This window comes from Ambystoma mexicanum, chromosome 5p (assembly GCF_040938575.1).
Source record: "Ambystoma mexicanum isolate Mex_15411 chromosome 5p, UKY_AmexF1_1, whole genome shotgun sequence".
NCBI lineage: Eukaryota > Metazoa > Chordata > Amphibia > Caudata > Ambystomatidae > Ambystoma > Ambystoma mexicanum.
The window spans coordinates 485,425,563-485,442,139 of NC_090930.1; the positions used below are offsets into that span (position 1 = coordinate 485,425,563).

Here is a 16,577-nt window from a genome sequence, read left to right on the forward strand (position 1 = left end):
CAAACAGGGTACTTAGGAAGCACCCCTGGGGCTGGGTGCCTCATGGGCAACCCAGGACCAAAATAATCATAACGAGCCATGATGTTGCAATGGTAGTGGGGACTTTAGTAGATGAGTGATCCAAACATAATAGGGAAAAGCAAAGATATAAGGGCCCCTAAAAAAGGGACCCTGCTATACTTCAACTATTGAAATTCTGTCATAGCAACGTGGTGTCCTTGCTGATTTGGTTTATACCTTTTCAGCCTCAGTTACGAGCTCATCCCACTTGTACTAGGAACATTGGTCAGTCCATAATGCTGCCAGTGCCAGGAGAGCTTTTCTCCCATTTGTGTTTTTTTGTTTTACTTTTGTAACACAAACCACATTCTGTGGAGTGTTGCAAGGACGTTTGTGTGTCCCTTCTTTTCATCTGGAAACCTTTTTGATGCCACGGATGTTACTAGGGAAGGCTGGTGGCAGTATACCATGTTTTAAAAATGTTTTGAGTGCACCATTTCATATATGCAATTATGCCATTTTGAGTACCATATACTCTAAACGGCTGCTCCTTGTGTTTTAAAGCATGTCCCTTGGCCATTTCATTGTTTGGCTGCCTTCCTGGCTTCTCTCAGTGTAAATCCACAAATACGGGCATGTACTATTTTAGGCTTGGATTCCCGGCCATTGCTTTGCGTGACTTGAACTGGTTCAAACCGGGATTGGGACTGCCTGCACCCAATCCACATTTCTGCCAGTTAATGTCTGTAGTGTCTGAGCAGATGTGGGGTAGCTGGCGTTCCATGATTCGCCAGCCACTCGCTGTTTGAATGGTGCTGCTCCTTTCGATTGGAGACCTGTGGTCACCCACAGCCTAGATTTTTGTTAAGAGCACAGTGTCTGGAGCCGTTCCGGAGGTCACCCACTGGAATCAAGAAACTGAAAAGAGAAGACCATGCTGAGAAGACAGGCCTGCAGCAGAAGCAACCAGCGTTGACCAAGCGAATCTCTGGAGATCATCTGCATCATCTCCAGGGACTAGGAAAGACATCAGTCAGTGCCTTACTAGGCTGATGAGACTAACCAGTCATGCCCCGGGGTACAGACCTGCGTTTGAATTTGAGAGCTGGTAGATATTAAGTTTGTGGCACAGGAACGTTGTCTGTAGCAGCAGCTGCTCCCCACCTGGAAAAAGAGCCCTGTCTGGAGCTTGTGTCCCACAGCTGCTAAAATCACAATGACGACCCCTGGTGTGGGTTCCTTTGCCACATCTCCATGTCTTTAGTTTCCAGGTAGACCTTTGTTGTGAGAGTAGCTGTGGTCCTCTTTCAAAGTCGCCTTTGCTATCCAGCTGAGGGTTTTGCTTTGGAGAACCGATCCACCACCTAGACACAGTCAAACCTGACATTTACTTCACCTACTGCACCAGCAATGGGCCCAACGGTTGGGTGAGTGATTTCAGGGATTCAGACTTTCCCTGATGGTGGTTATTTCCAGAATGGGAGTTTAGGACATGAGTGGATATACCACTCGTTGTGCCCCCCCCTCTTTCCACAGGGATTGCATGTGCGAAATGCATACATGCTAACACAACCATAACCTGGCGGCATGCCCTATAGTTCTGTCCTAGAATTTCTACCTGGGGGAACCTTTATATGTGGGAAATGGGAGTGACCCTCTTTCTTTTTCCAAACTTTTTTTACCCTTAGTGTGGTTTTACCTTGAAAACACTTACCGGTTAGCTTGGTCAACGTATTTTTTTTTTAAAACATATCTTTATTATTTTCTTTAGTGAACCGCATGTAATCAACTTGTATAACAATTCGCCCCAACCCCACCCTCCCCCCTCCCCACCCCGGGGACACGTGATCTTGATCTCGGAGGATTTAGTCTATGCGTTGAAAATGTCCGTGACCTTAATATTGTGGGGGCACCATTGTTCCATAAAGTCCGACTGTAGGTGTTCCAAGACGTTACCCCATTCTTTGGTAAACCGGTCCTTTGTGCCTTGGATTGTGTGGGTGACTTTTTCCATTGCGAGCTGTGCCCAGACTTTTTGAAGCCATGTGAATATTAGTGGTGTTTCCCTCTTTTTCCAGCTCTGTGCTATTGTTGTCCAAGCTGCTATGAGGAGACCCACGAAGCTTCTCAGTTGTGCTTTCGTGTATTTTTTCGTAGTGTCATCTCTCATTCCGCACATCCATACACCGTCGCTTGTTTGTTCCACATCTGGAAACATTTTGCCCATTTCTCCCTTAACTTCTTCCCAGAACGGCACTATTCCTTTGCATGTCCACCAGATGTGTTTCCACGTCCCCACCTCTCCGCATTCCCTCCAGCATAGGTTAGATGTGTTTGGGAACATGGTGTGCAGTCTCTCTGGTGTGTAGTGCCATTGGGTCATTATTTTAGTCCACATTTCTCTCAGCTGTACCGATCGTGTCAGTTTGGGGATTAGGGCCCATGTGTCCTCCCACTGGTTTCTCGTTAACTCTGATCCCAGCGTTTTGTCCCATTTGCCCATGTATGCCCATTTGATCTCTTCATCTTGTTTATTTATAAAGGTGTATAGCGTCGAGATCCATTTCTTTACCCCTGTGTTGGATGTTATGTAAGTCTCAAATGGGGTTAGGATTCTCGTTGCCGCCTTTACGACTTCGGGGGATTTTAGCCAGTGCTTAAGTTGCTCATACCTGTATCTGTTTCCTGTGGTTCTATTAGGGAGTGTGAGGCATGATTCGAATGGTCTGATTTCTTTGTTGTGGAACATTTCCCCGATTCTCGTTATGCCCTCCTCTTCCCAATCGTCTGATGTACCCTGCTCCGTCCCTGGGGGGAATTGCGGATTCCTCCATGTGGGGGTAAATGGGCCTAGCGTGGTGGATATTATGCCTTTACGTGTTTGGGTGTCCCAGGCCTTCATTGTCGTGCTCAATATTTCGCTGATCCCTATGTTGGGGTGTCTATGCTGTTTCTGTTTCCAAAGTAATTCCCCAAGAGGTGTTCTAGCCACTGCCCTATCTTGTGCCGCCCATATCTGTTGTGGGTCTTCTCCCAGCCATTCCCGAAGCACCTTTAGTTGGGCCGCTTGGTAATATTTTTGGAAGTGTGGGAGTGCCACCCCCCCCTCCCTTATTGCCGATGTTAAGACTGCCCTGGACAGTCTTGGAGTTTTCCCTTTCCACACAAAAGTCGATATCACCCTCTGGAGTGCCCTGAAAAAGGAACGGGGAATCCCTACCGGTAGGGCCTGGAAGTAGTATAGGAGCCTTGGGAGTATGGTCATCTTCACCGCTTGTATTCTACCCCACCAAGAGATCATCAGGGGGTTCCATTTGCCTATGTCACTCCTGACACTAGACAGTAGCTGCGGGTAGTTTTTGCCATATAGTTGTTCCACCTTATGTGTCAGGGTGATCCCTAGGTACTTAATACCCTCTTCTGCTACTTTGAGGTTTAGTGCCTTTGCTTCTTTTTTTATCTCTTCCCCGTCCCCTGCTAGTATTAGTATCTCTGATTTGCTTCTGTTGATTTGTAGCCCCGAGATGGCCCCAAATGTTTCTAGCTCTCCCATTGTTACTGCCAGAGTGCGGTCCGGTTCTTCTAAGATCAGCAACATATCGTCCGCGTATGCGGTCACCCTATGTTGCGTGCCTGCCATCTCTATCCCTTTTATTTGCGTGGCTTCCCTGATTTTCATTAGCAGGGGTTCTAGGAAGATGGCGTATAACAGTGGAGATAGGGGGCATCCCTGTTTTGTTCCTCGGGATATGTTTACCCTTTCGGTTACCTCCCCGTTGATGGCTACTCTGCAGGTTGGGGTGTTGTAGTTCGCTCTAATTCTAGCAATAAAGTGTTCCCCAAATCCCATACGTTGTAGTGTCTTAAATAACATGGACCATTCGACTCGGTCGAATGCTTTTTCGGCATCAATTGCCAGAAGGATTGCTGGGGTTTGTTTTATTCCTATCTTTTCCACTAGGTGAATGACCCTTCTGAGGTTGTCGTGAGTTTGTCTCCCTGGAATGAAGCCTGATTGATCTGGATGAATCAACTTTGGAAGGAGCGGGGACAGCCTAGCTGCTAATATCTTCGTATATATCTTGGCGTCTAAGTTAATCAGTGATATCGGTCTATATGATGCTGCGGATGATGGGTCTTTCCCTGGTTTATGAAAAACTAAGACCTTAGCCTCATTCATTGTGGGGGTCACGTTGCCGCTTTCTTTGAAAGAGTTTAAGAGTCTGGTAAGAACCGGGGCTAGGTGATCCGCGTACTTTTTATAAAATGGGGCTGTGAAGCCGTCCGGGCCTGGGGCCTTGTTCGTTGGGAGTTCGATTATTGCTTTCCTAACCTCTTCTTCTTTTATGGGGTCCTCTAAGGATTGCCTGTCAGCCGTAGTAATTTGTTGGAATGTGAGGGATGCCAGATATGTGTCTTGTGCGTCTGAATCCGGGTGATCCGAGTTATATAGCTTTTGGTAATATTCTCTGAAGACTTCCCCAATGTCTTGTGTACGTGTCATGTGTTCCCCTTTTGTGTTTGTGATGTTTTTGATTGTTATGCCTTTCTGTTTGGCTCGGAGTTGTCTTGCTAGTAGCCTATCTGCTTTATTAGCTTTTATGTAGTATCTTTGTCTTAGATACAGGAGGCTCCTTTCCGCCCCCTTTGTGCGAAGCATTTCCAGTTGGCCCTGAGTGTGTTTGAGGGTCCTCCTAAGTTCCCTCGTGGGTTGTGATAGGATTTTCCCTTGCAGCTCCGATATCGAGTTTTCCAGTTCTTTTTCCCATGTATGCCTCTGTTTCTCCCTCGTTATTTTCAGTGCCATTAGTTTCCCGCGGATCACTGCTTTAAACGCCTCCCAGACTGTGGCTATTGAAGTCTCCCCTGTGTCGTTTTCGGTGAAGTATTCTTCTATTGTTTCCCTTATGGTTCCCCCCATTACCTTGTCCTGGATTATGTCTTCCGGCAACCTCCACCTCCATAAGCCTCTGGTTTTCCCCTGCAGTTTCAGGTCTAGCCACACTGGTGCGTGATCCGATAGTGCAATTGTCCCCTTTCTACCCCCTGGATTTTGCCCATAAGGCCGGTAGAGGCCCACAAGTAGTCAATTCGTGACATAGAGTTGTGTACATGTGAGAAGTGTGTGAACCCGCTCAGGTTCCCCCTGAGTTCCCTCCACACATCGCCCAGAGCCAACTGGTCCATTTGTTGCTTTAGCAGTTTAGATGGTGCCCCATGGCTGTGTGAACCTCCTGCGCTCCTGTCCATCTATGGGTCCCAGGCTAAATTCAGATCTCCTCCCAAGATCACCTCTCCCCTTGCAAAGGATTCTAGTTTGTCCAGGACGTCCCTTAAAAAGCCATCCTGTCCTACATTTGGCGCATATATTGACGCTAGGGTGATTCTCTGTCCCTCCAACACTGCATTGACAAAGGCATACCTTCCCTCCTTATCTGTGATGAAGTCCTCTAGGATGGCATCCCTTCCGGTCTTCATTGCAATGAGGACCCCGGCCCTTTTCCCGGTGGCGTTCGCTTGGGCCCAAATTGTATATCCCTTTACCCTTGCCTTTAGTTTGTCTTTTTTCCTGATATGTGTCTCTTGGAGGAGGAGGAGGTCCACCTCTTCCCTTTTTAATAATTTCTCCAGTTTCACCCTTTTTGTTGGATGGTTCATCCCCCTGATGTTATAGGTCACTATACGAATCTTACCCATTTAGTATGACATAAGTTCCTCGTGTTGTTGATCCCTTTGGTCGGTAATGTCGTCTGGATGTGTTCCCGGTCCCTCATTGCCCACCCTCTGAGCTCCCCCCCCCCAACAGGTAACAGTAACATAACCGAACTTGTTGCCCCCGAGTAGGGCGAGGGTTCCTACTGATGCTTGGGCGTTGCGCCCGCAGCTCCCTGCCCTCCTTCCTCTCGGGGGAAATGTGCATGGGGAATCCTAAACCCCACATTACTGTCTTATCTTATCCGATTCCAAGCCGGGTGTTCCATCCCGGGCCGCCTGCTTCGTTCCTAGCGCGACAGTTTATGTTCTCTTTCGCCCCCTTCCGGAGCCTGCACGGGGACGGCTGTTTGGTATCTTTTCTCTCTGTGTGTTGTCCTCCTTTCATATTTGCTTTCTGCGGCCTTCTCTTCCCAGGGCCTGCCTTTTTTGCTTGGTCTTTTCCCACCCGTTCGGGTTTCTTCGTTGTTCTCCGCTGGGTGCTGTTGGGTCCCTCTCCTCTGTATCACCTTGAAGGCCCAGAATGCTGAGGCCCTCTTCCCACGTGGTTGCTCTCCTCGGTTTACCCTCCCATACAAACGTGAGGCCGAATGGGAAGGTCCATTTGTATCTGATTTCTTTCGCCTGTAGGGCCTTGGTTAGTGGGGCCATCGCTCTCCTCTTTTGTAGTGTTGTTAGTGCCAGATCTTGGTACAGTTGAATTTCCTGCCCATTCATTCTTATGTGGGTCATTCCTCTGGCTTTCCTCAGAATTTGCTCTTTTTGCGGGTAGGATGAGAGCGCCGCCAAAACGTCCCTTGGCCTCTCCCCAGGTGCCCCCGATCTTTTAGGACCGACCCGGTGGACCCTGCCGATTCCTATTTTATCTGGGTCTGCTGCGCCCAGGATGTCTCTAAACACCTCCTTTACTGCCATCATCAAATCCTTGTCCTGTACTGTTTCCACCATATTTTTGATGCGGATGTTGGGGCGTCTGGAGCGGTTCTCCAGGTCCTCACACTGTATCTCGAGGTTGTGGGTGAGTCTCACCAGATGTTCCTGAGTTTCGCTAACTTGCTGCGTTTCTTCGTCGATCCCTTGGAGTGTTCTCTCTAGTGTGTCGGTTCTTTCCTCCAGTTTCGCCACATCGACCCGTAGGTCTTGGACCGCCTGTTTCATGTCGCTTTTCATCGTCATGAACTCTTCCTGTACTGTGGTCATGAATTTTTCCTGGAGGTCGTGGAACCATGTTTGCATGTCCTCCTTAGAGGGTATATTATGGGGGTTCGTTTGTGCCATTCCCTCCGTTTGTTGGTTATCCTGTGTCTTTCCTTTGGCTTGTTGCGCAGCTTCCGTGGACCACAGTTGGAGGATGTTTGCTTCTTGCCACGTAGGTTGTGGGGTCTGTTGGGCTGCGATGTTTTTGTTTTTAGCTCTTGACATGGTATGGTTTGTCCAGGAGTTCCCAGGGGCCGCCGGGTTTCCTTCTTCTTCCTTCTTTCTTTCCTTCGTCTCGACTCCGCGGCGGCCATCTTGGAATAGCGGTCAACGTATTTTGCATGGGGATTTATGTGACTTCCTAAACCCCTTCCAAAGTACCTTGTCTTTGGACTGAACTCCTTTAAGAACACTGTAACATACTTACTATGTTAGGGAATTGCTGCTCAAGTTGAAGGTAGGTTGTTTTCAATTGTTAACCACATTTGCTCTCCCCACTTATTATGGCTTTGCTTTCATCTTTATAACTGCAGTAGTGCGCAGTGTTGTCCACGTTTGTGGCTACCTACATGGTCTATATTATGTTCAGACATACATGAGGTTGAACAAATACAGACAACACAAAGATAAGGTGAAGGTTTAGAGGCAACATCAAAGTAAAAAGAATAAGGTCCACGACCATGGCAGACAGCTTTCCGGTATGTAATCTTTTACAGGTTAAAGAAAGTTTAATATTATTACATTGATGTTTTTGTGGTTAAGTTTCATGAGGACGGCTGAGGAAGGATAGTCCAGGGGCAACGTGTTTGTCTTAGAAGCAAGACAACGAAAAACAGGTTTTAATCCCGCTCTTGCACATAGAAGTCACTTGCTTGTATTAAGCACGTTATAAAAGAACAATTATAATCTTTTTCGCATAGGACATTTCTGTTCCGAAAAGTTTAATAAATGTAAGCAAAGGCAAAGTATATGCATGTTTTAAGAAACTCAATAGATGAATGCTACAGTTTTAATATGTATACTTACTGTAGGTGTAGCAAATCCCGAAAAGAAATCTTGTAATTTATGTGACTCTGTTTCAGTTGCTGAAAAACAAAATAAATACCGTACCTTATGTGCTTGATATACACAAAAGACAAACCAAATTAAAACTTTATACAAGAGTGTACACATATTTTTCAGATTTTTAATGCACCAACAAAACGTTGAGAACACCTAAGCTTCCCAAAACAAATCTGGAACGAATTCATACTTTAGGGCATCAAGCATTGTGTTCATTTTCAAACATGCCCCTAGCTCACAACAGAAAATGGAACTCAAGCCCTTTCCTCTTCTATAAGCATGTGGGCTTTGTCCTGAAGGGAAAGCACAATATTGTCAACAACGAAGTAGACGCACCTGTAAATCTTACCTATTTAGAACTAGAACCAGCTCTCTGAACCCTATTTTGTACCTTATATTAGCACAGTAGGCTCCTTACTTAGTACTCTTGTTAAAGTCTTTCACCATTAAAATTAGGATAGAACCATAGGGCATACCAAAATGAGAATCGCAAACCCAGATAGATTTTTTAAAATAGTTAAAGGCTTGCATATTTTTTCATCAGAACAAGCTGTGAAGATTATTATTGTGTATTGTATTCTGTTCAAAATGAAGGAGTGTTAACATGTATTTTCAGAACCAGCCCTGTGCAAGAAGAGAGACTAACCTAACCAGTTAACAGAGTTTCTGACATGTAGTCTAGCTATTCAACTGGGGGCAGGGTCATATATTTTAGTTTACTTGTACCATGTTAGCCAGGGGTGTAATAGAATGCTGATCCAAAACAAACCAATTTTCGAAACCTTAATTGGGCTAACAAACTCACTTCTTTTGCTCATTTGCGAGCTTTCGTGAAACGTCTCCACTACCTCAGGCAGGCATGAAATAAAGCCTTTGAAAAATATCACATCTTACATAGCACCTCCTGGAAACACTGCATTATCTGTACCTATCCCACAATTTGCTATCATCAAGGTCAAAATGGTATACTGTGTTAAGTGCGGCAAGGCAGTGGAATTGAACAGCAGGCAAAGAAGAAACAGACCACCCTCTGAAGGCAGGAGGGGATGGGTTAGTGTCCGTTATTGTAGGAGCAGTCTAGTTGAAACTCGGTATGTCAGACCAGTCCCTTTACAAGATCTGTGGTATCAAGATCATCAATATATTAGGCTTTTAGTAGTAGATTATCTTTTATAAAGCGCCTTTATCCCATTACTACTGCCTGAACGCGCTTGTTGGGAAGAACATCCACGGGGGCCCAAAGTCCAAAGTATGGGAACATTGTCAGAAGGATTAGAATGCGTGTGTACATTTGGCCTAAAAAGGGAATTGGGTAGGATGGTCGATCCCCAGTAAGCTACCCATGATGGTCAGGCATGTGGATGGGTGCTGAGAGGTGATTGGGAGTGTGCACGAGTACGAGAGACTTGTTATGTGTCCAGCTAGACCAAATTGTTTGTTGTGGGATGTAATTGCATTCTGATGGCAGAGATGTTGTGCTTTGTGTTTTAGTCTATGGAGATGAATGCGTGCAGGCGGGTGGTCGTGCCTGCGTCTGGTGTCCACCGAAGTGGTGCGTTACTACATACTTTGAGCCTCAGTTGGAGCTTTGCATTTTATCAGGTCTGCTCCAAAATTATACCATCCCTTGCTCTGGAGAATATACCGGGGAGGCATTGACATTGTCATGGTCTTGGTGTCATGAAGGTAAGTATGAAATGGGGAAAGTTCGTCAGGTTGCTGAAAGCAATAACCAGGTTTTGAGGGCCTTCCTGGACTAGAGGAAGGAAGTCCTCATTGCGGCGGATGCTGAGAGGAAGGGAATTCCAGAGGTTGGGAGCTTGGATGGAGAAGCAGTATCCCCCACTTTGGCAGAATTGAAAAGGGCATCACAAAGAGGAGTTCAGAGCCAGATGAACAAGTTACTCTCTTACCTGGCAACGTTGTTTCGATGGGATGGTCCGAAGACGTATTCCATATCTATGACAGTAATCACCACAGCTGTGCTGCTTCGGAAAATCTTTCGGTGTCTGCATCCTGCGTCAATGACGTCGATCCGCCGCCCTCGAGGACCTCCTCCGACGGCCGACGTCACTGGATGTTATAAGTAGGATGCACAACGCCCGTAGCCTCAGTTGTAGTTTTTTCCCAGAACGTGTGGCACCAGTCTTCTGCCAGTCTGATACACTAAGCCTTGCGGAAAAGTAAGCTGCAATCGCATAAGAAATTCTGTAGCGGGGAAGGCAGGGAGGGAGCGATATGGAATACGTCGTCGGACCATCCCATTGAAAGAAAGTTACCAGGTAAGAGAGTAACTTGTTCTTCGAGGGGATTGGGTCCTCCGACGTATTCCATATCTATGACAGACTCCCAAAGCAGTACCAATGCAAGGAGGTGGGAAAATAATTTACTAAACAGATATTTAGAATGCCCAATCAAATTGCGGGGTAAAGGACCGCCTTGCCAAAGGCCAGATCCTGTCCCCAGATGAAATCGAGGGAGTAGTGATGTACAAAAGTATGTACCGAAGCTCAGGTGGCTACATAACAGATGTTACGAATAGGAACATCCCTCTGTAGGGCAGTAGAGGCAGCCATACCCCTGGTAGAATGGGCCCGTAAGCCGACCGGTGGGTCCTTACCCGCCAAGCGGTAACACTAGATATAGCCAAAATAATCCAGCGAGACAGTCTGTTTAGTCACAGCATGTCCCAAACGCTTTACAGCATAACCAATGAAGAGTTGATCATCCACTCTGACCCGGGACATGCGTGAAATATAAAAGCTTAACGCTCTCCTAGGATCAAGCCTCTCCTCTTCCTTATCAGGATGTGGAGGAGGATAACACGCCAGAAGAACAACCTTCTAGCCTAAATGAAATTCCGTCACCACCTTCGGAAGAAAGGAAGGACGAACTCTAAGGACAACCCTGTCCTTATGAAACGCAGTGAAGGGTGGTTTAACTGAAAATGCCTGTAACTCACTCACTCTGCGAGTGGAAGTGACCGCAACCAAAAATACAGTTTTAAGAGTTAACAGTCTCAAAGGGCATGAATGCAAAGGCTCAAACGGAGCACCCATCAGAAACTTGAAAACAAGGTTCAAATCCCAACCGGGCACCTGGAAAGGTGACGGAGGGAGCACATTAGTGAGCCCTTTCAGAAACTGAGAAATTAAAGGAATTTTAAAATAGGAACACCCTTCAGACGAGCGCTTAAATATTGATAGTGCCGCCAGGTAACCTTTAACGGTACCCACTTGCAAGCCCCTGTGAGGCAAAGAAAGCAAAAAAGACAGAACCATGGGAATGTCGCATGCAAAAGGATCCACATTCTTAACCCTGCACCAGTCGCAGAACTTACGCCAGCGGCAATGGTACAAGGACTTTGTTGCTGGCCGTCTGGCCAAAAGCAACACCTTCATCATGTCTTCAGGGAGGTCCCAATCCTTATACCTCAACCTTTCAGAAGCCAAGTGTGAAGGTTGAGTGATCTGACCTCTGGATGGAGAACCTGACCCCCCTCCCGTGAGAGCAGATCGTCTCGGTAGGGAAGACAACGTGGAGGGCAGATGGACAAGTCGAGAAGGTCCGGGTACCACGTCCTCCGGGCCCACGCCGGAGCAGTGAGGATCATCCGGGAACCGAACCTCCGTAACCTCCGCAGTACTTGCGGGATGACGGGGACTAGAGGAAACGCGTACAGCAGTGGGCATGACCACTCCACCACGAACGCGTCTCCTAAGACTCCTTTTGGAGGAAATTCCCGTGAGCAGAACCTCTCGCACTTCCGGTTGGCACTGGAGGCGAAGAGATCCACTTGAGGGGTCCCCCAAAGGGCAAAGATCTCCAGGAGAATTTCCTGAGCCAACTCCGACTCGTGAGAGATCGCGCTCTGCCTTCTCAGACCGTCCACAGTCTCGTTTTCGCCTCCGGCCAGATGAACTACCGAGATCGAAACTTCCTGCTGGATTGCCCAGAACCAGAGCTGCATCGCGTTCCTGCACAGAGGAAGTGACCCTGCCCCCCCCTTTTTGTTGAGGTAGTGCATGGCCACCATGTTGTCTGTCAGAATTAGGACATTCTTTCAACGCACAGTCGGCAGAAAAGCCTTCAGGGCTAGCCTGACGGCCCTCAGCTCCATTGATACGGAGTCTGGACTCCAACGGAGACCAACGACTGCTGACTGTCAACTCGTTGGCATGAGCTCCCCATCCCGTGAGGGATGCGTCTGTCGTGATCGTCACCTCCGGCCAGGGCAGCCAAAATGGAGCCCCCCTCATCAGATTGCCTTCGTCGGCCCACCACAGAAGGTCCTGGGCGACCGAGGACGGCATCTGAACAGGGTCCAACATCCTGCCGGAGAACTGAGACCACTGGAGCTTGAGTGCCCATTGCAAACATCTCATCCGCAACCTGGCCTCTGGCACCAGAAGAATGCAGGATGCCATGAGGCCGAGCAGCCTCAAGAACTCGAACGCTGGGAGACTCTGGGCAAGTTGAAACATGTGCACCATCTGCTGAATGTGATGAGCCCTCACCTGGGGAGGAAAACACTGCCCCAGGGACGTGTTGAGCACTGCTCCGATGTACTGGAGCCTCTGAGTTGGTGTCAAACGGGACTTCAAGTTGAGGGAGAAGCCCAACTTGTGGAGAGAGTGGCACGTAACGGACAGATGATCCAGGACTTGCTCAGGAGAGCGCGCCCTGATCAACCAATCGTCCAGGTAGGGGTAGACGTGAATCCCCCTTTCCTGAGGTGCGCTGCCACGACTACCATGAGCTTGGTGAAGACCCTCGGGCGGAGGTTAATCCGAACAGCAGGACCCGAAACTGAAAGTGCGAGTCGGAAACCTCAGGTACTTCTTGTGCTTTGGATGTATCGGCACATGAAAATAAGCGTCCTTGAGGTCGAGCGACACCAACCAGTCCTGAAGTTGAAGGGCCTGGAGGACTTGAGAGAGAGTAACCATCTTGAACTTGTCCTTCCTGAGGAGTTTGTTCAAACTGCGCAAGTCCATGATGGGTCTCAATCCCCAGTCTTTCTTGGAAATCAAAAAATAAGGGGAATACCATCCCTTGTTCCTCTCCGTTACAGGCACCAGTTCTATGGTGCCTTTCTCCAGCAGGGATTGAATTTCCTGCGCAAGGAGCGGATCCGGACTCTTCAAAGAGATTCCCCGGCGGATTGTCGCAAGGCCTCTGCCGGAAAGGAAGACAGTAGCCGTGGGTTATGATCTCCAGAACCCACACATCTGAGGTAAAGGCGCGCCACTCTGCAAGATGCTGCGCCAGCCTTCCCCCAACCGGCGAACCATGGGACATGGCCTCATAACTGAGCTGAAGCGGCTGTGGCGTTGCCTGAGGGCAAAGAAGCAACAGCCCGAGCGGCCTTGGCACCTCGAGTACCTTGTTTTCCACCTCTGGCACTCCCACTGTGGCCCCTTTGACTAGCAGCTCCTTTCGCTTTACCAAAGGATGAGTAATAACGAAAGGAACCTCCCTTCCATTGCTGTCCCCTAGGACGAAATGGCAGAGGTTGGCAAACCGCAGCATTCCCAACGACTGTGCTGCAGCTTTTGATGTCTGCAACCTCTCAAGGCTCTCGTCAGCCTTGCTGCCAAAAAGATGGACACCATCAAAGGGCATGTTAAGGAGCTGGCTTGCACATCAGGAGCAAACCCCGACTTCCGTAACCACGCAAACCTGCGTATTACGGTGCTCGCCGCCATGGACCAGCTGACGCAATCTGCCACGTCCAAACCCGACTGAACTGCCTCACACATGGCATCCTTGCCATCCTGGATCATAGCAAGAAAACCATCCCGGTCGACCCCTTCGGGAATATGTTCAGCCGCTAAGGCAATACAGTTCCACTGAGTGTGCGTGAAACGAGACAAGGCACATACGGAGTTGGCAGCCTGAAGCGCCATACCCCCTGAAGAAAACACTTTCTTCGCCCAGCCCTCAAAACGCTTGTCGTCCCTATCAGGAGGGATGGTAGGATACGACGCCTGCTTAGCTGGGGCCCTAGCTTCCTGCACCACCAAACTCTCCGGAGTGGGGTGCGTGGACAAGTAGCAAGGGTCACTACTGGCTGGGCGGTATTTTCGCGGCAAAGACTTGCCCACTGCCGGGAGACTCTCCGGAGCAGTCCAAGCCGCTGCCACCCTTCTTTGCAGAGCCATGTGGAATGGCAGTACCAGGTCAGTGGGTGGATGGTGATCGGGGATATCCGTAAGGTCACCCTGCACAAAATCAACTGGGGGCGCCGACCACCCCAAGTAGTTGGTGACCCTCGACATAAGGCGCCGGTACGATGACTCGGCATGGGTGCCAGGCTCAGGCCTACAGAACTCCACCTCCGGAGAGGTGTCCAGACGACTGGCGTCATGCATTCACTGACGCAAGTCCTCAATCTGGCTATGACCAGAAAGAATCTCATCTGGTACTTGTGCGTTCTTCTGTTGTCGATTTTTTCCCGTCAGGTCAGTACATTGTGGATCGATTGACGGGGGCTTCTTCGCCACTGTCGAGAGGTTTGAAGTGGGTTGCCTCGCGTTAGCTTTATTGAAAATCGGTGGCAGGTCGCGGTTTGGGGGAACTTCCGCGGTTTGGGTGGCCTTTTGTCAGCGATGACGATCCTTGTGGCAGGTCATGTTTTTTATTTAGCTTTTCTCCTAGCGTTCGGATTTTGGATTGTAGGTGGGTGTGGTGTTCAGTAGATTTAAGGTCTAAGGTTGTCAGGAATCCCTCTACGAATGTCAACTTAGAGGTCATGGAGGAAATCATTGAGGTATTTTCTTTTAGTGAGTCATTTATTGACTCGTATAGTTTCCCGAATGGCGCTAGTGCAATCGTTACCGCAGACATAATTGAAAGAAGATCAGTTTTTTTTAACGGACAGTCCTTTTGAGTGAATGATGGAATTTCGCTCATTCGCCTAGATTTTGCTGCCGTTTGTGTGGAGGATAGCCCCCCATGCAGTGAATGTCTGTCTGGGAATGCTTTTTCCGATGAACAGAACGCCTCTCCCTGGCGGTCTATTGGCGTTTCACTTGTTTTTTGGGCCTGGAAGTCACCAGAGGTTGTCGATAGATGCGGAATGGTCCATTCCATGCGTCCGTCTGTTTTGCTATAAACTTTAGGCGTTGTACCTTGTAGAGGTAGGGATGCAATGAGATCTTGAGTGAGGGTTTCTCCCGAGGTTATGGTTTGCTGTGGGGATGTTTGTGGCGTTTTGGAGATGCCCGTTACTTTTCCCGATGAGTGGGCCGACTCTCCCTGGCGGTCTATTGGTAATTCGCCTGTCGTTGGGGCTTGGAGTTCATCAGGTGTTATTGGTGATGAGTGTAGAAAAATCTGTGCCATGCGTCCATCAGTTTTGGCGTGGCCTCTGGTGGATCTGATTTGTTGTGGTGACTGTGCTACAATCTCTGGGCAGAGGGTGTGTCCGAGCTTGTGCTTGGCTGTGGAGTTGTTTTCGGCATTTTGGGGTTTCCTGTCGGTACAGGATTTGCAAGTGCTGGGTTTATTATCGATTGTCCTGGTGGTGTGACGAGCTTGGCTCCCGTGTCCTGTGTTTCTATTGTCTTGGGTGGAGCTTGACTTTTCGACGGTGGAGTATTCTGATGTTGGTGAGGTGATGTTCCAGTTTTGTCTGTTTTGCGGGATTTGTTTACGGGCGGCATCTCCTGTATCGCCTCTAGAATCTCTGCATCCAATAGTTCTGGGTCGCAGTCCAGCTTTCTCTTGTGTTGCTTGATAAAATAATATTTTATTGACAATGAGATCAGCGGTGTGGAGAGATGGCTGGGCCCGCCTGTGGGTTTGGTGCGACTCATAGAATTTTTCACTTGGGATTTGTTTACTGCTGCCTTTCATGTCTTCAGTGATTTCACATTCACTTTTGTGTTCATCGTTCTAGGTCTCAAGAGTACCTCACCTTTAGTCGTATTGATTTTCGTAGATTTCTTTGGTGACAAATTGAAGGATTGTTTTGTGGTCAGATATGCAGTCATTGGGCAGGGTGCCGCAGTTTCCTTGTCACTGTCCCAACTTGGTGCAATGGGAGGAGGGTTGCGTTGGTCCTCCATGCCTTTGGAGAGTGCTGCTTAAGTCGCGGTTGGTGGGTCTTCTGCTGTAATTTCTTCTTGATCTGAGTCTGCTGAATCTGACAAACTGATCCTCGCCAGAGGATCTGAGGCAGCTATTAATGGTGGAGAATTGGAGTTCGGTAGAGTGAGCTCAACTCTGCCTTGTAGGCTGCTGTGGATTTGTGCCGTTGTCCAAGGTCCGGTCGCTAAGCAGGCGCTTTGTGGGGACCTGGCCTGATTAGCTTGAACCATGTTGAGTGGTCCCCCATTGCTGATGGCTGTTGGCGCATCAGTAGCCTCTGATGTTGCGGGGATCCCGGCCCGACAGGCTCCAGCCGAGTCTGGCCTTCCCCGGGCTCAGGCTGGGCACCACTCGCCAATGCGGTAAGCGGACCGGGTACCCCGACTTGAGGTGGATCATTGTGGATCAGCTGCGCTGTGATTGGGCGTCTCTCATCACCTTCCCCGAGAGCCTGTGAGATGTCTAGGCTCTGGCTTAGGGACAAGGCCACCAGGTGCTGTGATGGGGGATCC

The 16,577-nt window shown here is 48.7% G+C and overlaps 1 protein-coding gene across 2 annotated transcripts in view; it reads right to left on the reverse strand.

Moving 5' to 3' along the window:
- Positions 1 to 16,577, reverse strand: part of LOC138481032 (fibronectin type-III domain-containing protein 3a-like) — a 2,755,868-nt gene that overhangs the window by 1,947,721 nt on the left and 791,570 nt on the right. For both annotated transcript variants that reach the window (XM_069612893.1, XM_069612892.1), the window contains one exon: positions 7,936 to 7,994. In XM_069612893.1, coding sequence (XP_069468994.1) covers positions 7,936 to 7,994 — 59 coding nt within the window. The remainder of the gene's footprint in view (positions 1 to 7,935; positions 7,995 to 16,577) is intronic.